General features: G+C 42.6%; 1 protein-coding gene and 1 long non-coding RNA gene across 5 annotated transcripts; one reads left to right on the plus strand and one right to left on the minus strand.

Annotated features, from left to right (window-relative positions):
* On the minus strand, positions 1-6,938 carry LOC123578120. 2 transcript variants are annotated; one of them, XR_006702240.1, is made up of 4 exons: positions 6,458-6,938; positions 5,372-5,422; positions 2,073-2,243; positions 1-1,628 (listed from the first exon to the last, which is right to left on the minus strand). It is a non-coding gene; the product is annotated as an uncharacterized LOC123578120 (long non-coding RNA). The 2 variants fall into 2 exon arrangements; XR_006702239.1 differs by lacking the exon at positions 1-1,628 and having other exon boundaries at positions 1,870-2,243.
* On the plus strand, positions 2,114-24,726 carry C1QTNF3 (C1q and TNF related 3). 3 transcript variants are annotated; one of them, XM_045440707.1, is made up of 6 exons: positions 2,114-2,484; positions 8,361-8,472; positions 10,682-10,836; positions 15,849-15,978; positions 19,171-19,270; positions 22,807-24,726. In XM_045440707.1, exons 1-6 carry the CDS (start codon positions 2,182-2,184, stop codon positions 22,964-22,966), a joined length of 960 nt encoding a protein of 319 aa, XP_045296663.1. In that variant the 5' UTR covers positions 2,114-2,181; the 3' UTR covers positions 22,967-24,726. The 3 variants fall into 3 exon arrangements, with proteins under 3 accessions (XP_045296663.1, XP_045296672.1, XP_045296678.1); XM_045440716.1 differs by having other exon boundaries at positions 2,114-2,445; XM_045440722.1 differs by having other exon boundaries at positions 2,114-2,265.
* The last annotated feature ends 397 nt before the right edge of the window (positions 24,727-25,123 follow it).

Below are 25,123 nucleotides of genomic sequence, written 5' to 3' on the forward strand. Positions count from 1 at the left end.
TGCTCAACAAATTATAGATGTTGTTATTTATTCCTGTTGAGTCAAGGAGAGGATGGGTCAGTGATTCCCTAACACTGGCTGCATAGTAGAATCATCTCGGGGAACTTTTTCAAAACTGTTGGTGCCCTGGCCCCACTACAGAGGCTGACTCCATTGGTCTATTGGTCTGGGATGGGATCCAGGCACTGATATCTTTAGAAGCTTCCTGGTTTAACAGGCAGCTGGGAGTGAGAACCACTAGAATAGTTGAAAGCATTGAAAACACCAACGGAAAGCCTCAATGCAGTTGAAAGTCAGAAGACGTTGGCTTGTAGCGACTTCGCTAGGTGGTCCAGGTGGTGGGAGCTGCCAAGGACAGCTCTCAGAAAACTTGGGAGTTAGGTGACCTGGATCGCAGAGCCATTTCTTGCGTCATGGTCTTCCTGTAAAATCGTTTCCAGGCCTCTCCAATGAGGGAGCATCCCCACTGAGACACTCCCCTGGGCCTTTTCCTCACAGTGACATTCCATCCGCCTGCTTGACCACAAGACCCAGGTGTTAACTTCCCCGGTCTGCAGCTCCGGGTCTGGTAAAGACATCCTCCATCCGAGTTAATGCCAGATAACAGGGTTGATGTGCTATCCTCCCTAGGGAGACTTACCTAGGCGTGCTCATCACAGATCTCAAAGAATTCTCCAGTGAGGAGATTTCAGACTGGTAGACCCACGGGATGGGGATGGCAAAGCCTCTCATACTCCACTAGGTGGGAACTGCTCACTTTGAATAAGCATGACTCACAAGGCCCCTATACTCGTGAACTGGAGAGCTTCTATTCTACAGAAAAATTCTCTCACTTCCCACACTGTGCCCAGGACCAGATTCCTCCTAAGTATAGATGTGGGCTCTAGGGACAGCTGTCCCAAAGAAGTGATACAACCAGCCTCAGTGGCTTTTGTTTTTCAGGTCCCTTTGCTGAGTAAGGAAGGCAGCTGTGGGTGGCTCTCCTGCCTCTCTTCTCTCTTCAGCTGCTCGATGTCACTTCATCATCAGGCCTGGCTTGTCCAAGGCTTGGCTTTCTTACAGCGCCACACTTGTCCCCTTAGCATCAGACACTTGCCTCTCATGGTCCCTTTAAGTCCCAGGGTCTCTGCAATTCTCGTGAGGGAGGGGGAGTGACTTTTTGTTATGTGAGGGAATCATTAATACTAAATGAAATGATATGTAAATAGAAGCAATTTTAATGACAAAGCTACATAAATTCCCTTAATTTATGATCATAAAAGTCAGGACTATCCATTTGCTCTTTGGCCAAATTAATAAAAGCGTAGCAAATAAAATGATAATTCTCTCCATTCCGATTTATTTGAGGTAGTGTTTGCTTTGGCACTTTCCATTTCTTCGCTTTTAATCAAGAATATGTCAGAAAGATGAGTAGCCTGAGCCAAACAGTCTTCTTTTAATACAAAACAGGATGTTGTATCTTCATCTGGCAATAACTGACTTTAATTTAACCTCAGCTTTTGGAAACACAAGGGAAAAGGAAATATAACCTGGGACTGGGAAATGCTTTTGCTAAATCCAGACGCTCTGAACCTGAAGCCAGCTCAGTGTTCTGGAGTCACCCAACTGCCTTCTTCAGCGGCTGGTGTCTGAAAGGAGAAATGAGTTCCTTTAAGTGGGGCACAGTGGGGAAGCAGTCACTGTACAAGGAGAGTGCCAGAGCCCTCTTGATTGCCCTGAACCAGCCCCACGCCCCCTGCCATTTCTGACAGAATTGATCCAGTTAAGCCCGCATTTCCTGGCAAGCCTGAGGACAGGTTTTTCCAAAAGGCATCTCTGACCGCGAAGACGCACGTCTAATCACAAAAGCAAAGCTCTGGACACACGTTCTCTGCTTCCAGCTGGTCGTGTGTGTTTTCTTCACACGTTAACAAAAATGTGCCAAGGTGTGGCATGTATGAACCCCACCAACCGGGAGCTGTGCACACAAATCCGCCGGCCTGTGGGGTGGGAAAGGATGAATGGGGGCTGTCCTGCCCGGGGAGGAGGGCTGCTTCCCCTCTGGCATGCCTGCAGCCTTATTTATTACACACCGAAGTATAAAAGCGCCCAGCCGCCTGCAGCTCTCATCTCCAGCCCTGGCATCTGCCTGAGGAGCCTCGCCCGTCTTCTCCGGGAGGCTCTGGGGCTCTGTTGACAATCATGCACAGGAGGCAGCTCGTCTGTTGGCACCTGCTGGCTTTGCTTTTCCTCCCGTTTTGCCTCTGTCAAGATGAATACATGGAGGTGAGCGGAAGAGCTAAGAAAGTGGTGGCGAGAATAGTGCAAAGCCACCAGCAGACTGGCCGTAGCGGCTCCCGGAGGGAGAAAGTGAGAGAGCGGAGCCATCCTAATACTGGGACTGTGGATAATAACACTTCTGCAGACCTAAAATCCCTGAGACCGGATGAGCTACCGCACCCTGAGGTAGATGACCTAGCCCAGATCACCCCATTCTGGGGCCAGGTACTCGGAATTCTCTTCTAAGGGGTTACTGTGAAAGCTTAATGAGTTTGGCTGTTGTTCTTGTTTCAGCTAGGATTCTTAGGATCAGTGCTTTCTAGAAGTTTGCTAGACTGCTTGTGGGTGTCTTTCTGGGTTGCTCTGGGGGACCAGGGGGACTGTGGTCTCTGTTAGAAAATCAGCAGAGGACGTGCGGAGACAGAGTGTCCCCCAGGAGAAAGGAGAACGGATCGGCGGGCTCCCTGCTGTGCTGTGACTTAGTTTCTTTCCTGCTCTCTTAGTGTGCAAAGTAGTGCTGACCTATGCAGTTAGACGGATCTTTTGCAGATCCTAAGAGAGTTGGATTTTCTTAATCCTTCCCAGCAGGGAGAGGCTGCCCTTTGAGTTTTCCACTTTGATGTGTTAGTTGACTGTGACATTTCATGCCAGGCCTGTTTATTTGATTTATGGCAGTCTGGGTTGCTAAGCCTCTCTGTTCAGCCTGTGAACCAAAGAGTTAGAACAAAAAAGACTACGTGTGTCCAAAAAAGCCAAACTTCATTGTGTGATTTAATGCCTGATAATCACAAAGAACTTGATTTATTTCCCTGGGTGTAAACTCGGCATCCAAGGAAACATCTTTAACTCTTTTGGGGGTAGTACAGGAGTGAGGTAAGGTTTCAGTGTAGTGAATTGTCAATTGGTGAAACTCCATTTAATTAAAACATTAAGAACTGGACAAAATGGATATTGACTTACCTTCTCCACATCTAGGATGTTGAAATCAGATGAGGGGGACAATAAGAGTTACTTCAAATGATAGGAACTTTGAACAAAGAGGTTTTACAACAACAATTGACTGTGTCTTTGCATTAAACAGTCCCTGAAAAGGTTCATGCAGTTGAAATCTAAACCCGTCCTATCACAGACTGAAAAGTCTGGGTTGAGGCTGGAGATATGATCAGACTGAAATTCCACACATGATCAGCTATGGATCTGGGGCTAACTTGGGACTTCTTCTTCTTCTTCTTCTTTTTTTTTTTTTTTTTTAAATCAGGGTTGAACTTTTTTTTTTAACGTTTATTTATTATTTTTGACAGAGAGAGTGTGTGAGCAGGGGAGGGGCAGACAGAGAGGGAGACACAGAATCCGAAGCAGGCTCCAGGCTCCAAACTGTCTACACAGAGCCCAATATGGGGCTCGAACTCACAAACTGTGAGATCAAGACCCGAGCCCAAGTCGGACGCTCAACTGAGCCACCCAGGTGCCCCTAACTTGGGACTTCTAACTCAACAGCACAATGCAGAATGCCAGACTGTTCCATGAGGCTGTGTCAAGAAAAAATTGTTTCTGTAAGGAGTCACAAAAGAAATAACTTCCAAATACAATCTTATTTTCAAAGGCCACTTTTAGAGATTGTCCTTTCATTTGACGATCCTTTTTCTTTTTTTAAGTAACCTACATCCAATGTGGGGCTCGAACTCACAACCCCAAGATCAAGAGTCACACACTCTACTTATTGAGGCACCCAGGCCCTGCCCCATCTGACAATCTTTTGGCCAGGGGGTGACTAATGCTACTTTGTATTTCCTTTGTGGTGAAGATATTTTCATTTTTGTCCAAGCCTTGACCTGGCCTTTCCATTTCAGTGGATGGGATCTTTGCTGGGCCCTTCCTGGCCTTCGCTGTGTGAGCCCCCAGACACAGCAGAAGGCAGATGTAGGCTATCGTTTGTTGTTATTTCTTGGCAACCAACACCCAGAAGACCACTGGAATCCAAATTACATTTCTACTTTGCCCTACCTTCTGGTGGGAGGCAGCCAGCACGCTGGAGTCAGATGCAAGAGGATAAAAAGTCACTTTCTGGCTTTTTTTTTTTTTTTTAAGTCGGTGGGGCTTTTGAACCCTCCTGGGCTCCAGACGTATTTTCAAAACCAACCGACAGACAGACAGACAGACAGACAGACAACCTAATAGGAGATACTGTGGAGATTTAGACTCACTGATATTCTGGAGATCCTTGATAATGACGTGCCTGCCAATGGGTATAGAGACTCACACTGCATTTAAGGTTTTACTGTGTTCCCCTTCTTCCCTATGTCCCCCACCTCTTTTCTTTTTTCTTTTTCTTCATTCATTCTCCCACCAATGATTTCCTGGGCCCCTACTATGCGCCAAGCTTTACGATGGGAATAAATATGTCCAAGCCTATGTCCAGACAGTTCTGCAGGGCTCTCTGAGGGATAAATGAACAGATAATTGAATACCATATGATAAACAAAATCTCTGCAAATAAGGCATTTGGGGAGAAAGTGTCAGAGTGGTGGTGGCCGCTGAGCTGGATCTCAAAGGTGAGACAAAAAGGATGGTTATCCATACAAGAAATACAATTTAAAAATATGTGAGACAGCAAAGCCTGGGAGGAATGAGTGTGGCTGGAGCTCCTGAGCTGTGGGTGGAAAGCGGGATGATCTTAGTGCCAGCCCAGAAGATTCTGTCGGCCGGTTAAGGAGCTCAGACCTTAGTTTGCCATCGAAAGTTGTGTTTGTTCACAGCAGGGCAGTGAGGTGATCTGGTGTGTGTTCTAGAAAGAGGCCTCTGGCCATGGGCTTTGTGGTGGGTAGAGTGTGCAGAGATCAGGGGAGAGTAGACTTGGTCTTTCTTTTCCTGGCAGTTTCTTCTCTGCAGTTCTTAGTTAGTCACCTTTATCAATCTCCCCTCCTTCTCATGGATGCTTTCTCCCCTTCTTTCCACCTCCCTCCTCCTTTCTCTTCCCTCTTTCTTCCAGTAAAGAAGGAGCTGTGGGCTTTCTTTCTGAGAAGTCACTCACTAAGAGCAGAGCTCAAATCTGAGTAGCTGCCCCATCACCTTCATCTATAAAACGTACAGAACTTGTCTTAGAGACACCTACCTCCTCCCATGGTGCTCATTTTTGTGTCTTTGGCTTTCCAGTTGGACCTGCCTAAGAGAAATGGTAAGAGGGAGGAGATATGTAGTGACTCCCCAGTATGTAATTCTCCCTTACCTAGGTGATAACCTCTGAGTAAACACATCCCATCCAGCTTGGTCGAAGAGTCCCTCAAAGGCTCACAAGCACTATTCCATTGGATTGAATTTTGAAAGACCAGGCCAGAGGAACATGTTGTGAAGGACTCTCAGGAGATGCCCAGCTAGTAGAAACCGGAAGACCCTCCCTGTTGGGGTGGCAGCTCTCTGCTCTCAAGGCACTCCCAAGTAGCTTGGGCACACACCCCAGTCCTAGTGAGCTCTGATACTGAGCAGTCCTAACTCCTGGAGCTAACTTCTCACACCCAGACACTCAACTTTAAGAATAAAATCTTTCTGGAGCACCTGGGTGGCTCAGTCGGTTTAGCATCCGACTTCAGTTCAGGTCATGATTTCACAGTTCATGGGTTCAAGCCCCGTGTTGGACTCTGTGCCAAAAACAGCTCAGAGCCTGGAGCCTGCTTCGGATTCTGTGTCTCTCTCTCTCTGCCCCTTCCCTTTCCCACTCACACTGTGTATGTGTCTCTCTCTCTCTCTCTCAAAAATAAATAAACATTTACAAAAATTAATTTAAAAAAAGAATAAAATCTTTCTAAGCCATTATTGGAGGGTTTGGAAAAGACCTTAGTATCTTTGCTTGCTCTCAGAGCTGGAAAGAAACTTCATGACCATGTTACCCAGTGCCCTAATTTAGTAGACAAGAAAAACGATGCCTGGCGGGAGGGGGGTGGGGGGGGCGGGCAGTGACATCACTAAAGCCACACAGAACTGAGATGGGAGTTCTGGTTCCAGTACAGCCATCTTCCTAACATTCCTAACATCTCAGTGACTCAATTCTGTTCTTTAATGGGTCCATGTCAGGATTTTCCCTCCTTTCCCCTCCCTTCTTCTTCCCCAAAGCCCATTATTGGCAGAGCCTTGGATTTCTTGGAACTTAAAAAGCTGTATTCCACATTAGCAAAATCATACCAGGAAATTATGGAACACTTACTTCTCACATTGCATCCTTGGATTGGAAGGTGGGGCGGTGCTGTGGTGTCTGGATTTCCAAGCGTCTGAACTTGCCCGTCTCAGACCACCTCCTGTAGCTGATTTTTGTTTCCTTCACCAGTTTTACAAAAGGTTTTTACAGACTCCCATATCTGGCCAGTGTGGAGTCTGGGGGGAGAAGACGAGACGGGGGTTAGCTTCAAATTGTGGTCCCTGATCACTTGAGACTGGAGCTCTGAGCTGTTGCAAGAGAATGCTTGGGCTGGCTGTTTTGCATTTTCCCTGAATGGCTTGGTGGAAGGCTTTAGGAAAAAGGAATGAGGGAGTGAGGAAAGAGTCCAAGACCATTTTTGATTTAAAAAAAAAGAAAAAGAAAGAAAAGAAAAAAAGCAAAGTCTAAATGTGCCGCAATGCAAAGCCTTGACTCACTTTTCTGCTTGGATTTCTAGTGATAGAGAAAACGTGAATTTTAAAACCTTCCTTTCCCCCACCCCCCTCTTTTTCTCCCTCTCTTCCTTTTCTAATGAATCCTTTAGAAACAATGTGCTGTTTTCAAAAGACCATTGAATTATAACTCATGTCTAGGAAAGTTTCCACGACTATTCTGCATGATATAATTAAAAAACAAGTTACCAATTTAATGACACACTAAATCTTATAAGCAAATCTAACTCTCCCGCTAGATCTCTAGCTCCTTTACCTTAAGCACAGAGTTTAGAGATTTTTCTTTAATTTTTTTTTTTTTACATTTATTTATTTTTGAGAGACAGAGAGACAGCGTGAGCAGGGGAGGGGCAGAGAGAGAGGGAGACACAGAATCAGCAGCAGGCTCCAGGCTCCAAGCTGTCAGCACAGAGCCCGACGCGGGGCTCGAGCCCACAAACTGGGAGATCATGACCTGAGCCAAAGTCGGACACTTAACCGACTGAGCCACCCAGGCGCCCCTAGAGATTTTTCTTTAAATAAATAAGCAAGTCCACTCAGTGTCGTATTTGAATACATTGTGTGCCCATTAAGTACTCATTGAATATTGGCTTGAACGATGTGAAAATCATTTAAAATTTTGAAGTGAAATATGAAACAGAACATGAAGTTAAATACTTATTATCTTTTTTTTTTTTTTTTTTTGAGAGAGAGAGAGAGAGCACTAGCAGGGGAAGGTAGAGAAAAGGGAACAGAGGATCCAAATGCTGATAGCAGCAAGCTGATGGAAACATGAGATCAGACCTGAGCCTAAGTCAGATGCTTAGCCAACTGAGCCACCCAGGTGCCCCTTAGTTGAACACCTATTCAGAGGGAGTTAAAGTTGTTTCAAGATGTAGATAATGAATACAAATTTACTAGACTAATGAACGCTTTGTTTCCTTAATTTCCTAAGGCAATTTAAGTGTGCGGTGGCTGAAAAGGTAGCATTACAATTCAAAATTTCTAAGAACCCTTACCCCAGTATCATGAATATAGAAAGTCTTAATAACCATCTTTGAAGTTGATAATATAATTCTTATCATTTGAGAGTCATCTACTCAAACAAGCTACATGCGAGGGTGCTGGCAGCGGGGAAAGAGTGGGGTGCCTTCACATCCACTCTGAAGGGGTCTCCTCTTTTGCTGTCACTGGTAGCCTCAGGACAGTCTTCCCAGAAATCCTGCCCCACCCCCTGCCAACACCACACTCCTTCCACAAAGCATGCCTTTCTTTTGACCCGCTGGCTTCCTTGTCCTTTGAGTCATCAGCTCACTTTAGCTACCCTGCCATTCGAGTTCCCATGCCACACCATCTTTTCTGATGTTGTTGTAGGGTGTTTGGAGTTTAACTTACCCAAGGGCTGAGACCAGAGGAAATTCACAAATCCTAATTACTCCCAAGTGCCATTCTCTGAAACTTTTCTCTGTATCTTTTTAAAGTCTCCACAAACCGGAGGACTGCCCCCAGACTGCAGCAAATGTTGCCACGGAGAGTACAGTTTCCGAGGCTACCAAGGCCCCCCTGGACCGCCCGGCCCCCCTGGCATTCCAGGTAAGGATGAGAAAGACGAGGCACTGTTGCCAGTCTAATTGTGCACTGTGCCAAAATAGGAGTCAAGGTGAATCTAAATAATTGGGGTTCACTTGCATGTGGTCCAAACAGCGTGCGTGGAAATCCAAAAGAGAGTTTGGGAGAGCCCTGGATTTATTAAGCCAATTAGGTGGAACAATATACTATCAAATCCATAGAATTTATTTTTTATCCCGCTTGCAGAATCCCAAAGGTGTGAAGAGCTCTGGGGCACCAGATTCATCGGGAGCAGGGGTTCTTCACCAGCATGGAGTACAGAACTATGCGATCTTATTTGGACATACTCCTGTTTCAGTGTTTCTGCCACAACGTGCTTCATGCAACCATGCACTAACTTTCAGGGAACTTCCGAAGTGAAGGTGCGGAGGAGATGCGCGCCTGTCGGTCTGGTTAGAGCCATCTCCACAGTACCATTCGCTGAGCCACGCATCCTTCTATCTGATTCTATGTCCAGCTAAGTTTTTCTTCCCTGAGCCTCAGAGTCTGTCCATGTTTAGTTCTTTGTTGACTTTCATGCCTCTCTTGGGCTCATGGGAACATTTTGGGCTCCGGTACCACATAGTGGCACGGGAAATGCTGTTGGGCTCCATTCAGCCATCCTACTCTACTGAGTGTGCCCCAGGCACAGAGTTTCTGAGAACTGGCTAGTATCTGGGGTCAGCCAAGGAAAGGGTAGCCTAGATTCTCTAGGTTCCCAGATCCATCTGAGGATTATTTTCCTCTTCCCCTACCCCTTCCTGGGCTAGGACTTTTTCTCAGTGTTTGACAGAAGTCCGCTTGCTCTCCTCTAACTTACCCTCATTGATATTAACATTTATCAAATGAGGTTTAATTTTTTTATGTACTTTTGAGTGGCTTCTCTTATGAAACCAAATCTAAAATGAGAAAACATTCTGTTAGACTTTAAACTATGATTACTGTCTTGGAATCTATGTCATGGGATGTCAATGGTAGCAGCCAGCAGGTGCAGTGATTGTGGATAGAGAATATTCAGACTCCTCTAAAGTATTCTGAGGGCTAAACTCTTCCGAGCTTACCGAACAGGCTGGCCTTGGCCAAATATTTCCCAATCAGAATGGCTTTGTTAGTCCACTGACTTGTAAACACGGCCAAAGTTTGTTTATCTGGAAGGATTGCAAGCCTGGCATAATAACTGACCAAAAGTAGCATGGAAAATAATCAGCAAAAGGGTGTAAAATTTAACAAGTATAAAATAAAGGAAGACTAGTAGGAATTGTCTCTTAGTGGCAAAGAGTTGAAATCATTATCCAAGTCTTGCTTTCAAAATTGTTGTTAAAATTTTTAGCAATGATTTTACATTCCCTCAGTTGTAAAAGTGGTATGTGTCCTTTGTAGAAAAATGCAAAGAGACAAAAAAAGATACATGGCATGATACAAAAGCCAGTCATGTTCCATCCATTCAGGAAAAAAAAACGTGAAATATTTTTATGTAATAGATAAATATTATTTATACCTAACATCATTCTATCTCTATTGATTCATAACCTTTTAATCTTAAAGTGTCTGAATATTATTAAATATTATTTTTTTTTCAACGTTTATTTATTTTTGGGACAGAGAGAGACAGAGCATGAACGGGGGAGGGGCAGAGAGAGAGGGAGACACAGAATCGGAAACAGGCTCCAGGCCCAGAGCCTGATGCGGGGCTCGAACTCACGGACCGCGAGATCGTGACCTGGCTGAAGTCGGACGCTTAACCGACTGCGCCACCCAGGCGCCCCTATTAAATATTATTAAATATTTTTCTTTAGCATTCTTTTTCTGTGACTATATAGCCTTATTTATTGGATGTATTTTTTTTTATTTAGCTCTTCCAGTATTGGTGGACACTTAAGTGGTTTCTGATCTTTGCTATTATAAATGATACTTTGATAATCAGTCCTCATAAATTCTTCCTCCAATTCCTGCTTTCTGAGAAAAACAGGCTTTGGAGACTTGATACCTAAGAAGGCTGTCTTCAGTGTCCCATGTGGAAGAAATCTGATTTGATGATGACCCCTTGGCTGCGTTCAGGATTGCTTTCAAATGGTCTTCTTTTACAACTGAGATTGAACTTTTATGAAGAAAGGGTCTGCATTTGTATAAAAATAGAAGGTGGGTGTGAGTGATGGAGGCTTTCTCTTGTGATGATGTCTGCTTGTAATTTCAGGAAACCATGGGAACAATGGCAATAATGGAGCCACTGGCCATGAAGGGGCCAAAGGTGAGAAAGGAGACAAAGGTGACCTGGGGCCACGAGGGGAACGGGGGCAGCATGGCCCCAAAGGAGAGAAGGGCTACCCAGGGATTCCTCCGGAACTACAGGTAAATCTCCTTGCGCACATCTCTGTGTGACTTTCAAACTGCCCTGAGTACTCAGAAGGCCTGAGCACTTCTTAAGACAAGCCCTCAACCAATGGCCAATGGCCAGTATGCCTCTGGCTTTACTCAACGCCTCCTATCCCTCCCCACCCCTGCCCCCCTCAGGCAGCCTGTGTTGTTCAAAGAGCATTTTGAAATCATTCTTAGGAAGGCATTTAAGGTTGAAATTCAACAACCTTCGTGGACCAAATCCATGGGCAGCCCTGAGTATCAACTAATCTCCCATTTTCCAAATCAGAAGATGTGTTAAATAAAAAAGGTTTTTTCGCAACTCAAATATACAAATGTTTAGATGTATAAATAGAATGGTCAAATGTCTACTTACAATATCTTATTTATTAATTTTGTTACGTTTATCAATTCAAATCACATATATGGATACTAATATGTAAGTATTCTCTATCAACTCAAGACCTAGTGGCGCAGTTTTTATTTAAATTTTTCAATCTTCTTTATCAGTAGAGACATTTTATTTTTAAGTGATCCACCCTAGATTAGTTTAGACTTGATGATATTCATTTCAGTTTAAAGTGTTTGAATCTATTTATGAGGCTATAATTGGATATTTTATCCTAAGCTTAAGTGCTCATTTGTCTATTTATTTCTCTTTTAAGTGATGTTCAAAATTCTAGTTGCCAATAACATCTAAAATCTGCAAATGTAAGATTATGTCACCAAGAAAATGACTAAATCTTGGGTATTTATTTATTTTCTGGCTGATATTTTTTAAATCGATTTTTCCAAGGGATTCCTATCAACATTGAAAACAGTTTTTACTAAAGTTGTTTTTGGCTGATATGAAATATGACTGTGGTTAAAATAAAATACAGGTCTTCCTCAACTTATGATGGGGTTACTACGAGAAGTAAGGGAGATGATTCATTTTCAGAAATACCAAATAAAAACTATGCTGTCTAATTAACAGCAGATTTACAACCTATTGGAAATGTGTACGACCCTCCCCCACCCCCAACAATGGAGTTCCAAACCCTTAGACACTTCACTTCCCGTCTCCTTTTCACGGGTTTATTTTCATGGGCTTTGCCATAAGTGCTAAAGAATAAAGGGAGGAGGGACTGAAAGTTCCTGCATCACCTCAGGGAATATAGTTTGTTCCAATCAGACTACTCCTTGCCCTACATGGGCATAGGTGACGTCCAGGGGAGGGTGTAACCTCTGTAGTGCTCAGCCAATGAGGAACCAGGGAAGGCACTTGCACGCTAGGAGATAAATTGCCTGCTGTAACTGCCCCAAGTGTGCCTGCTTATCTATCAGACACCTGCTCTTGCAAGAACATTGAATAAAGCTTCGCTTCACTGTGCTCTGAGTCTCCACATCCCTCCTTTGATTGAGTCAACGGGCTTATTTCTAACAGTTATGTCAGATAAACCCATTTTAAGTTGAAACATGATAAGTCAAAAGTGCATTTAATCGGTGCCTGGGTGACTCAGTCAGTTAAGGGTCTGACTCTTGATCTCAGCTCAGGTCTTGATCTCAGGTCTTGATCTCAGGGTTGTGAATTCAAGTCCCATGTTGGACTCTGCTTTTAAAAAATGCACTTAATATACCTTACCTACCAAAAATCATAGCTTAGCTTAGCGTATCTTAAACATGCTTAGAACACTTCCATTAGCCTATAGTTGGGCAAAATCATGTAACACAAAGCCTGTTTTGTAATAAAGTGTTGACTATCTCATGTAATTTATTGGATACTCTACTACAAGTAAAAAAAAAAAAAAAAACAGAACGGTGTGTGGGTACAGAATGGCTGTAAGTGTATCATCGGTTGTTGATCCCCTGTCCAGCATCACAAGAGAGGATCTGCCACGTGTTCATAGCCCAGGGAAAAAATCTAAAAGCAAAATCTGAAGTACAGTTTCCACTGAATGTGTATTGCTAGTGCACCATCCACAGGGTGCCCGGGTGGCTCAGTCAGTTAAGGCTCTGACTTTGGCTCAGGTCATGATCTTGAGGTTTGTGAGTTCGAGACCCACGTGGGGCTCTGTGCTGATAGCTCAGAGCCTGGAGTCTGCTTCAGATTCTGTGTCTCCCTCTCTCTGTCCCTTTCCTGCTCGCACTCTGTCTCTCTCTCTCTAACATAAATAAACATTAAAAAAAAAAGATGAATAATTGTGCAGTGGACCCATCAAAGGTAGGGGCCTGTGTGTCATTGAGAGAACATACCATAGCATGAGAGACTTTTAAAGAACCAGAATATAGAGACTTTAATCTGAAAGATCAATTGGGGGGAAAACTTTGCCTTTTATTTGGGCATATCTGGTGGTTGTTTGACCGCAGATAAATTCCATCAACTTTCTGGGCCTCCTGTTTTTTAAGTTGTAACCCGAGAGGTCTTTTGTGTTTCTCTAACTGCTTTGGGGGTTTTGTCACTTGTAAATGAATGCTGTTTATTGATTTTAGCAACCTGGGATCAATGTGCTGGCAAAAATTTACAGAGAAGCCACATGCCATTTGGCCAGGTAAAGGGTGTCCAATAAGATGGATGATTAACATTCCCAAAGATAGAAATTCTAACTCCAGGGGCGCCTGGGTGGCGCAGTCGGTTAAGCCTCCGACTTCAGCCAGGTCACGATCTCGCGGTCCGTGAGTTCGAGCCCCGCATCAGGCTCTGGGCTGATGGCTCGGAACCTGGAGCCTGCTTCCGATTCTGTGTCTCCCTCTCTCTCTGCCCTTCCCCCGTTCATGCTCTGTCTCTCTCTGTCCCAAAAATAAATAAACGTTGAAAAAAAAAAAAAAAGATACTAATTTAAAAAAAAAAAAAAAAAAGACATTCTAACTCCAAACCCGTGATGGTTACACAATGGCCAGGGAGCCCTGACGTAGCCAGTTTGATGGAGCGTATCTTAGGCAATTATAAAACTACTCCATCAGCTATTTCACCCTAAAACTACAATGTATCATGGTGCCTGGGTGGCTCAGTTGGTTAAGCGTCCAACTTCGGCTCAGGCCATGATCTCACAGCTTGTGGATTTGAGCCCCGCGTCGGGCTCTGTGTTGACAGCTCAGAGCCTGGAGCCTGCTTCAGATTCTGTGTCTCCCTCTCTCTCTCTACCCTTCCCCCACTCACCCTCTGTCTCTGCGCGTGTCAAAAATAAATAATCATTAAAAAAATAAATAAATAACTGCAATGTACTAATTGGGAGAAATACCTTCACATGTTTTAAAGGAGGACTTATAGAGGAGGGTCGATTGGCCTCAGGCAGCATGTAAAGAAGGGTGACTTCCAGGCCCCTTCATTCTTATTTCCAAATCCCTCCTCTGGTGTCACCCCTACCTTCCCCTTCCTCTGTGTCCAGGGCCCTCATGCTGTCTTTTCCGACTGTTCAGATCCTTTCCGTGTTCATTCTCCCAGGCCTGCTTTCAGAGCAGACCCCTGAGTCTTTCAGAACTTCAAATTATTCACTCTCTCTCTTCTCTCACCCCCTCCCTTAAAACTCCCATTTTATGAAGACAGGTGGTCCCAGCAAGTTAAAGAATGTGTTGATCTAACTCACACTCAGTTAAAATGACTCCTTTGGATGGGGGATTGGCAATAGGTTTTTGTTGTTGTTGTTGTTGTTGTTGTTGTTTTTAATGTCTATTTATTTTTGAGAGAGAGAGGCAGACAGAGGATCCAAAGTGGGCTCTGCACCGACAGCAGAGAGCCCGATGTGGGGTTTGAACTCACAAACCACAAGACATCATGACTTGAGCCAAAGTTGGTTGCTTAACTGAGCCACCCAGGCACCACTGGCATTGATTTTCAAATGTGACTGGCCAGTAATGGTGCAATTCCAGGGTGGGGGGTTTTCTTACATCACCAAATATTTGTCCTACATCAACGGGGTGTCCTACAGTGCAACTCAGTTCTGACACTACCTGCTTGGAGACAGCACCAGAGTCCAAAGTTAAAAGCTCAGCCCAGCAAGACTCACCGCCCCCGCCCCCGCCCCCAGCCCCCACTTCAGATGCTACTGGCAAATTCAGGTTGTCATCTCTGCTTCTGACAGTCTGGCTATGGAGGAGAGGTTCCAACAACCCCTTCCTTAGGATCAGTTCATTTGCTAGCATGAACTCAGAGAAACATTCTACTTACTCAGTCACTGCTTTTTATAATTCAGGAACAGCCAGATGAAAGAGATGCTTCGGGCCAGGTTTGGGGAGTTTCCATGTCCTCTCAGAGACCGAGGGCCACTCCCCTGCCCCTTCACGTGTTCGCCAACCTGGAAGCTCTCTGAACTCCTTCCTTTTAAGTTTTATGGAGTCGTCATTGCACTGGCATGTTTGATTAAATCACAGGCCCCTAGTGATTGAACTCAACCTCCAGCCCCTCTGCCCTTCCTGGATGAGAGGTGGGGCCCAAAGTTTCTAATCACGTGGGGGGCTTCACTGGCAAACAGCCCCCATCTTTAGGTTGCCTAGGGGCTTTGCCAAAGTCACCTCATTAACATCACAAAAGACCACCTGATTTCTCTTAACACTTAAAATTATTCGGATGGTTTCAGGAACTCTATGCCAGAAGCCAGGACAAAGAAAAAAATGTGTATTTATTATAAATCATAATATCACAGGTATTTGGGGGAAAAAAATAACATAGGTGAGCAAAATTAAAAGGTTATCTGGAAGCAGGCCTTCTCAGATCCTTTAACATGCTCATGTGCATTTAATAACTATAAGTAGATTTCATCCAAATTTTCCCGGTATTAGGATTTTAATATTTCAAAAAGCCTTTAGAAGTTCAACTACTTGAAACACATGGTGAGAACTGTTGATATATAATATCATTTTAGTGGCTGCATAGCATAAAAATGTTAGAAATTACTGTGATTTATTTAATTCTTTCTCTGTTTATTTCCAATCTAGCTAGTACAAAGAATGTTGAGATAAACTTATGTTTGTAAAAACCTCATTCCTTTAAGGTAAACTTCCTATTAACTGCCCAACTCTTTCCTTAGATTGCATTCATGGCTTCTCTGGCAACTCACTTCAGCAATCAGAACAGCGGGATTATCTTCAGCAGCGTTGAGACCAACATTGGAAACTTCTTTGATGTCATGACTGGTAGATTCGGGGCCCCAGTATCAGGTGAGATGTAAATAAATAAATGAATGACTGAGTTAATCAATCTAGCAATCTGGATGGAAGGAAAGAAGGAAGGAAGGGAAGGCGGAGGGAAAGAAAAGGGTGAAGGGAGAGGAAACAAAGAAAGGAAGACACTTAGAGAGTGGAGAATTCTTTGATTCTGGTGAAAACAATCCGCCCATATATGGATTTCTGTTGGATTTCACAGTAAATGAATTAGAATTCGAAAAGACGAGGATGCTTTACAAAAAAACGATAACCATGGTTACTAAGGTTTTTTAACTCTTATTTGAACTGAAGCAAATAATCCCTAAGAGGGCATTTAAAAGTCCTAAGATCATAATTCTCACAGTTTAATGTGCCATAACAGTATCCTCCCATGTCACTGCCCTGAAGAGGGCCTGATCCTTTAAATAATTTTTATTTAAATTTTTAAAATTTCTTGAGCACTTCTGTATTTGTTTCCTATTGCTGCTCTAATGAATTACCATCAACTGAGTGGCTTAAAATGACACAAAATTATTCACTTGTAACTCTGGAGGCCCGAAGTCCAGAATCGGTCTGACTGGGCTGATGTTAAGATGGAGGCAATGCTTCTTCCTTTGCTAGCTGGTCTCTTCCAAGCCTGAGAGGCTGTCAGCGTGCCCTCTCTGTGAGCCACATGGCTTCCCTCTCCCTTCTACTGTCAACATCCCCTCCTCTCAGATGCTGACCTCCTGGGCTCTCAAGGACAGCGTGATTACCTTGGGCCCACCTGGTTAATTGGATAGTCTCCCCATCTCAGGATGGGGATCCTGAAAGTATCCAGAAAGGAAAAGAAGAAAATTCTGATAAATGCAATGGCCGTGTTAAATTTGATGCAAGTGTTTTAATGCCTTTCTTTTTCTACCCAGTTAAACTCAGAAACAGACATAGAAACGATAGAAGCAATCTTTCATCACACTTCAATCAGTTTTAAACCTTATATGATTTTCTGCTCTGAAGGTTTATAAATTTCCTATAACTATTTTGTTAAACACTCTCTGTGCTGCAATTCCCATAATCACCTAGATATGCTCAAAGGTTCCACTGCTCTCAAGGGCTTTATAATTGAAGCTCAAAGATTTAGTAGTTTTTTCAGAACTCTCTGGGGCTGGGCATAATTCTAATGGTAACAACCATCATTGGTCTTTCCCTTTAAAACTCATCCAATAGATTACAAAATGACCATTTTATACTTTTCAGCTTTGGGAGGGACGAGACAGAGAAGGCTGATTTTTGCAATTACAGTAATGCAAAGACCTAAAAACTGTACTGTAAGTGTATTGCCTCACATCTTCAGTATCTTCCCCTGCAGAAGGAAGCCATATGTGGATATAGTATGTATTCACTTTTATATTTCCACCTCTAGGCGTTTCATTTATTCCCCATCTAATTTCTTGGTCTGCTCTTTCTAAAATGCTTCTGCAATCGATTTTGTATAGTAGTCATTATTTTTTCAGGAAAACTAATATTGTTTCCTGTCATTTTGGTTCCAGCTTTATCTTCTTGAGGCATTAGAAATTGTCACAGGTGTGCGTGTGTGTGTATCTAATAAGAAGTTTTGTAAAATATAAAAACCTAAACACACATAAACTACTTTGTTTGAGTCCTCTAATTCTAATCTGACTTTCCTTTTCATCTGTGAACCAATCTCTAGGCATGTGAATGGATAGGACTGAGTTTTACACCAGTTCCTTTATTTTGAGTATATTGAATATGTGAGCCTGGTGCTAAATGAAGCATAATCACACTTTTTCATTTGGTTCAACTTGAGTCAAAAGCAGGTGGTTCAACATGGTGTCCTTACAGCTTCTATCTTAATTGCACCTTTGATAAGGAACATAGAACTGTGTAGTACTATTTTTTTTAAAAAAAGATGTTTCTGGGGTTTTCCCTTACAAGGCTTGCTGCTATGGTCTGATTGTGACCCTCCAAAATTCATTTGCATTGAAAACCTTGGGCATTGAAGGTTGGCATTCAACTTGGGCATTGAAAACCTATTGCACAACTTATTGGTGTTAGAGGTAGGGTCTTTGGGAGGTGATTACCTCACAATGGTAGAATTGTCGTGAATGGGATGAGTGCCCTTATGAAAGAGGCCCCACAGAGTCCCCTAACCCCTTCTGCCATGTGAGGATATAATCAGGAGTCTGTAGCCTGGAAGAAGACCCTCATCTGACCATGACTTGCAGCCTGGTCCCTGACTTGCAGCCTCTAGAACTGTGAGAAATAAATTGCTGTTGTTGTAAGCTCCTTAGTCCGTGACACTTTGTTATAGCAGCTCACGTGGGCCAAGACAAGGTCATCAGTTTAAAAATGTAGCATGGAAATCCATAAGAGCCTGATGATGTGTATTCATCATCTTTCCAAACGCACTCTCAAATCCCACATCATTTGGAGTTAGGAAGATTTTCCTTTTTGCTCATCTCTCTGCTTTTGGATTCTCTTAAATCTTTCAGTGAAGGTATTTTCTACACTGGTATGTAGGGTGTATCAGGCCATATTAAGTTCCTTTCTGTTAGGTGGCCTAGAGTCTTACAAGAAAACTCACATCTTTTCAAATATGTTCGTCCTTTACAAATGAGAAGGATCCATATTTTTAGTAGCAAGGTCATGCTCCTGAGTAATGAATAACATGATAAGTTACAAAAACTATTTCTTCAGAACTATTAGTATTATCTGTGCTATAATACTTATCTTTGGCTAACATCTCTGTGATGAGTCTACTCATCCATTGTAATGCTACACTTGGCTCATTTTGTTAGGCTACAGAGGTCATGTGTTCATCCATGCAGGGCTATATGCCTTGTCTATATGAGTCCTGTGGCAGGCGCTAATGATAGTTGATCTATACCTAGGAATAGCATATACTTCACTGTAAGCATGCTATTGGGAAGAGGAGGGAGTGAGATACAGCCCAAATTACTCCATCCTTTAAAGACTTTGTAGTCTTATTAAGGACACACAGTGCACACACTGGGAAGGTGTGTGCAAAAAGTTTAAAGTACCGTGAAGATGAGAACAGACAAAGGAACACTCATACCAATAAAGGCCAAGAAGAACCTACATGCCACATAGAATATAAACAAAAAATGTGAAGTCATGTGGCATATGTCTCAGTCCTCAATGTACAAGACATTAACATAAATGTGGATAAATACCTGCCTTTTTCAGGTGTGTATTTCTTCACCTTCAGCATGATGAAGCACGAGGATGTTGAAGAAGTATATGTGTACCTCATGCACAATGGCAATACAGTCTTCAGCATGTACAGGTGGGTGGTCGTCTCTATCACAGTCTCATCCATGCCCCACTGCTTGCTCAAAGGCTGGCAAGTGCCAGGGAGTGTATAGGAATCCACAGAGCCTGACATGAGCCTTGTGACTACTGAGAGTTCCTATATACCAATATATGGCCCAATGATAATTACTATTTGGGAAGAAAGAAATCTTATAAACCTGAGGATAAGCAGGTTGATAAGAGGCCTTGAGCTAATTACTAACAATACTCCCCATAACTAATCATTTGTATTCTTTTCTTAACTCATAATTTCTTTTCTTCTTTCTCAGCCCTTTCCTCTGTTTTCCCATCCTCCCACCCCTTTTGCCAGAGTTTAGCCCTATTGATGGTCTTCTCCACCATCTTCCCTAGCTGGCAGAGTAGGCCCCTCTCTTTTGGCTGTGCTGCCACTCTGATATTTATCCTAGAGTTCCTTGTAAAAAAATTACTTTTTTTTTTAAAAAAGTTCATGTATTTATTTTGAGAAAGAGATTGTGTGTGCACACAGGTGGGTAGGGGTCAAGAGAAGGAGGGAGGGAGAGAATCTCAAACAGGCTCCACACTGTCAGTGCAGAGCCTGTTGTGTGGCTCAATTTCAGGAACTGTGAAATCATGACCTGAGCTGAAATCAAGAGTCCAATACCTAACCGACTGAACCACCTAGGCATCCCTAAAAAAAGTACTATTTTTAACTTTTATTCATTTTTGAGAGACAGAGTGCCAATAGGGGAGGAGCAGAGAGAGCAGGAGGCTTTACAAATGAGGAGAATCTGAAGCAGGCTCCAGGCTCTGAGCTGTCAGCACAGAGCCCAATACGGGGCTCAAACCCACGAACCGGGAGATCGTGACCTGAGCCAAAGTCAGTTGCTTGACCAACTGAGCCACCCGGGCATCCCTAAAAAAATTACTTTTTTTTTTTTTTTTTAATTTTTTTTTTCAAAGTTTATTTATTTTTGGGACAGAGAGAGACAGAGCATGAACGGGGGAGGGGCAGAGAGAGAGGGAGACACAGAATCGGAAACAGGCTCCAGGCTCTGAGCCATCAGCCCAGAGCCCGACGCGGGGCTCGAACTCACGGACCGCGAGATCGTGACCTGGCTGAAGTCGGACGCTTAACCGACTGCGCCACCCAGGCGCCCCAAAAAATTACTTTTAAAAAGAAATATTACAACTTGTTCTGATATAAGCTTAGTGTGGGGGAAAGAGGCAGAGAACGAACATCTTTCCCATAACTAAGTGGGTGGTGAGTTATCTATCAAAAACACTGTGGTTACTATCTAACCTCTGTCATTTTTGAAAACTTGGGAGGAATGACATTTCTTCAGGAGCCTGGCCTCTGGTGCAAAGATGTCTTTGAAAAACCAAAAGAGAGAAAGATGAGTAGGTGAAATTACTGCAAAATAGAGACCCAGAATATGGTAGCTCACACAATGCAGAGCTCTGTGTTGCTTGACCAGATCTAGGATGGGGAAGGACAAGGCAGACAAGGTACAGGAGGGATTTCGTGGCGGTTGGGAGGGAGGTGCTCCATCTGGGTTTTCAGCGACACAGAATGGTGAGAGCAGTTCACCTGTAAAACTGACTTTCAAATTCTCGTTGGTCATGGTCATTGCCACAGTCAGAAGGAGAAAAGAGCAACAGGCTTGTGAAAATTTTTACACATCATATATTCTATTCAGAGAACAGAGACACATACTTCCCCATCCCTAACTCCCCCCAACCAATGCAAGGATGGCAAGGAAACATAGAACTCCTCCTCTGGAAGCAGGGAAATGGAGTCTGGTGAACAGCTAGGCTTCTCTGCCCCTCTGGCAGAGAATTCAATAGAATTCTTCCTACATTTAGAATATATATCTTCCCACCTCCATCCCCAAGGAAGACAGCCTAAACTGTAGTTCATGCAACCAACTCCAAGCCCTGAGTCTTAGGAATGAACAATTCTTTTCATCACATCAGTCTCTTGGCTATTGTTTTTTTTTTTTTTTTTCATGTTTATTTATTTTCAGAGAGACAGAGAGTGCAGGTGCATGGGCTCGAGAGCTTGTGCTCATGGGAGAATGGCAGAGAGAGTGGGAGAGAGAGAATCCCAAGCAGGCTCCACACTAGCAAGGAACCCCATGCAGGGCTTGATCTCTCACCCTGAGATCCTGACATAAGCCAAGATCAAGAGTTTGACACTTAAACAACCGAGCTACTCAGACGTCCCTTGGCTGTTTTCTCTTCGGTCCCTGATTCTGTCCTCTGGGAGGATCTTCCTTATTTATTTGTCTCCATGGCTACATCTAAAAGATGAATAGATTTTCCCTGGGGTCTTTCACAGCCCAATTCCTGCCGGTGCAAATTTGAGGGCTAAGAGTATTTAGTCAAACACCCCAAGCCCTTTGTAAGCCAGGTTTGAGTAATATCATTTCCTCAGACAGCCTTTTGTGCTATTTGCTGCCAGTCAGTTACATGTGTTGGTAAACAACACCCAACATTCTTTTCTTGACAGATAGTTTTCTGTCTGTTATTTCCTTGACTCCTTATCTTCATGCCTTTCTGTCTTGACTGGTGGTGGCTACCACAAGGCCTTCTAAAACAATAGATTTGGGTAGAAAGGCAATATTTTTAATCCATCAGGTTATGTCACAGTCTGTGTCTATCAGAGTAAATGAGAGATCTTAATAGGAAACATCAATTTTACCTCTGCTCTTTCTGGTACAAAAGCACTTGGCTTTTCCAACCCTGTTAGGCCTCAACTTTCTAGACTCACCCTTTCTGCTTCCTGTGCTTCAAACATGTCAATTCTCATCTTTTGTAGAAACATCTCACTAAAAGCAGCAAAGAGAATTTTGGCTTTTCCAGTCACTTCCTTTCTTAATGTATAGGCTTGATAGACATAAGGTCTATCTTCCATGTTATCAGATGTTTTCCTAAATGTTTTGCCACAGCACGACATGGATCTACAGTTTTCAAGCCCACAATATTTGTTTCCTCAGTGCTCTCTGCCTGACCATGAGCAAACACAACATATTTTAGTTTATATTTTAGTTTAATTTAGTTTATAACAGAATGCTCCTTCAGTACCAATAAGTTATAAACCAATAGTTTATAACAGAATGCTCCTTCAGTACCAATAAGCTGCTGCAACATTAACCCAATGGCTTAAACATAATAGAAATCCCTTTTCTTCTCATTGAACAGTCCAGAGTGGTTGTTCCAGGTCAGGGCAAGTGAGAAAGAGTTTGCCTCTACCTAATCTTCAAGAACTCAGGCTACAGTACTTTGCTTCCAAGGTCATTCTGGTCATTGTCATTAGCATTCCACACAGTCATAATGAGGAAGAGGCAAGGAGAGGTGTTTGTGAGAATTGTATCGGCCAGTCCTTTTAGTGGTACATGTCATTTCTGTTCACATGCCATTTAGAGAGCTTAGTCACAGGACTTCAAATGCATGAGAGTCTGGGGGAGAAGGGGAGGACATATTTTGGTAAAGAGGTGGCTATCTACTGCAAAGACTAAGTAGCTGGTGCCTTTTTTTTTTTCCTTACAGCTATGAAACAAAGGGGAAATCGGACACATCCAGCAACCATGCAGTACTGAAGCTGGCCAAAGGGGATGAGGTTTGGCTGAGAATGGGCAATGGCGCTCTTCATGGGGACCATCAGCGCTTCTCTACCTTTGCAGGCTTCCTGCTCTTTGAAACCAAATAAATATATGAATAGACCAGCTCTACTTTTGGGAAGACTTATGGCTAAGCTGGTATTGGTATGAGCTGAAGGACATTAGAGTTGAGGGTTCTACTCAGGAGCTCAGAAGAAGAATCCACAAAATTGTCTTCCCAAGTGACCTTGACTAATATACTCAGCACCTTTACTCTTCCCTAGGCACCTAAAAAAAATTCCCTTCTTGATACAGGTTGGAAATAATTTTCCTCATCAAAGAATTCATTTGCAAACAATTTGGCTACTCCATTTTTAATTTAATAGCAACTTTCGGGAATTCCTGAGGTTTGAGGCTCATCATTCTTTATAACGTTTCAAGGAATAGGGTGCAGTGATTATGATGGAGCCAGCAGGAGCAAGGGCACTTGCCAGGACCAAGTTACCAGAAACATTTGTAAAGCCTAGACTGGGAAGTAACACTTTGATCCAGTGGGTCAATTTTTATGAATGAAGTATAGATATTTTTAGTAACTCTAGATAGCTTTTAGATAGGAAAAGTATTCATAATGCCCATAAATAATGGACTCCTCCTTTTTTATAAGGATACTGCTGTAATTAAATCTGGATTTGTAATGGCTTGTATTTTTGGATATAAAATTTTCTCATGATCCAAAATTGAGTTTATCAGGTCTGAGTTATTATATTGACTTTTCTTCCATTGAGTTTCTTAGATTAAAATAGATCTTTGTTGGTTCTGGCCTGCAGAACGAGTTGAGGTGAGCTTAGATCCACATATACAGATATATGTGAAGTTCTCTCTCAATTTAGAAATTACCCCAATAAACTTTACACACACTGACATGTCATTTCAAGGAAATGTAAACTCAGTTATATACAGTCAAACTAATGGATGCAAAATACAAGGGCATTCCATTTAGAAGACATAAAATAAAATCTCTTAACCTTTTCAAAAATAAAAAATGATATGACTTCTTTGATTACCATATTTAAGCAACATTTATAAAGCAGCTGTGCTCCTTGACTTTTGCCTATCCCTCCCCAAAAGGGATAAGTTCAGAAGATAGTACCCCAAACTGGTTTCTTTTAAGCAAAGAAAGTATCATTGGAATATGTGTTCACCCTGAGGTCAAATCACATTTAAAAGGCACTAGAGAGATGCCTTTCTGACAAATATCACTTAATGAATTCCCTTGGAAGCAATTAGCCCTTGACTAATTTTCTGTAACAATTTGAATTTCCACAAAAGCTTTTAAACTGTGGGTTTAATTGTATTGATTACCCCCTACAGCTGGAAGCAGAGAGAATTAAGTAGGGCTGCCCTATTAACTAACTTAGTGGGCTCCTTGCTCCGTTCTTTGACACTTTCTTTTGATCTATAAATATTTTAAAACTCTTTTCCTGACCAATACAAGCAATGCTATTTTAAAGTTACTGGGTATTAGCCAAAATGTGCTTGACTGGTTGATAATGTCTTCGTGATTTTGTGTGTATGTTCCCTGCCATCCCTGGAGCCGTGGGTGTTGAGGTTTACTATTTCTAAACATCATAAGTATTTTGTAAAAGTGTATTGCCAGTAGATATTTGAATTTTGCATGTTGCCCAAAGAGATTTCATTTCTAAAGAACACATACCATTAACAAACTGCCTTAGAAGAAGATATTGGCTTAGCTTTAGATACAACTAAGGCAAGAAAAATGTAAAAGCATTGTGTGGAAACAAACATACTTTTGTTAAATGTACTGTTTTATAAGGTCCTTAATAAAGTTGAATAGCCATTTGATTGTAAATCATCATGGTTTGTTAACACAAAGCTAAAATATTTTCATGCAGATGATGTAAACAGCCATACATCAATGATATGGGCACAGAACTTATTTATCTACAAAATACTCCACTTTTCAGTTATTCCATTGTTCTGACTTCAACCCTCTGCAACTTTATGATATTGATGTTTGGAAGTCCTTTAATGAAATCTGAATATCTCTAAGGGGACAGGATCTTTATCACATACATGAGGTCTTTCTATGTTGATGTAAATTCTAATTTTTTTCTTAGTAGATACTCCCAGTTGCATTGCAGTCAGGTGGAAAGGACTTTATTCAGTCTTGCAAATAGGTCCCAGGTGGAAAAAAGAGTGATTTTTTAAGGAATGTGGGAGAAGGCCAAGATTGACTGTTTTGCAAT

Source organism: Leopardus geoffroyi, chromosome A1, assembly GCF_018350155.1.
Source record: "Leopardus geoffroyi isolate Oge1 chromosome A1, O.geoffroyi_Oge1_pat1.0, whole genome shotgun sequence".
Classification (NCBI taxonomy): Eukaryota; Metazoa; Chordata; class Mammalia; order Carnivora; family Felidae; genus Leopardus; species Leopardus geoffroyi.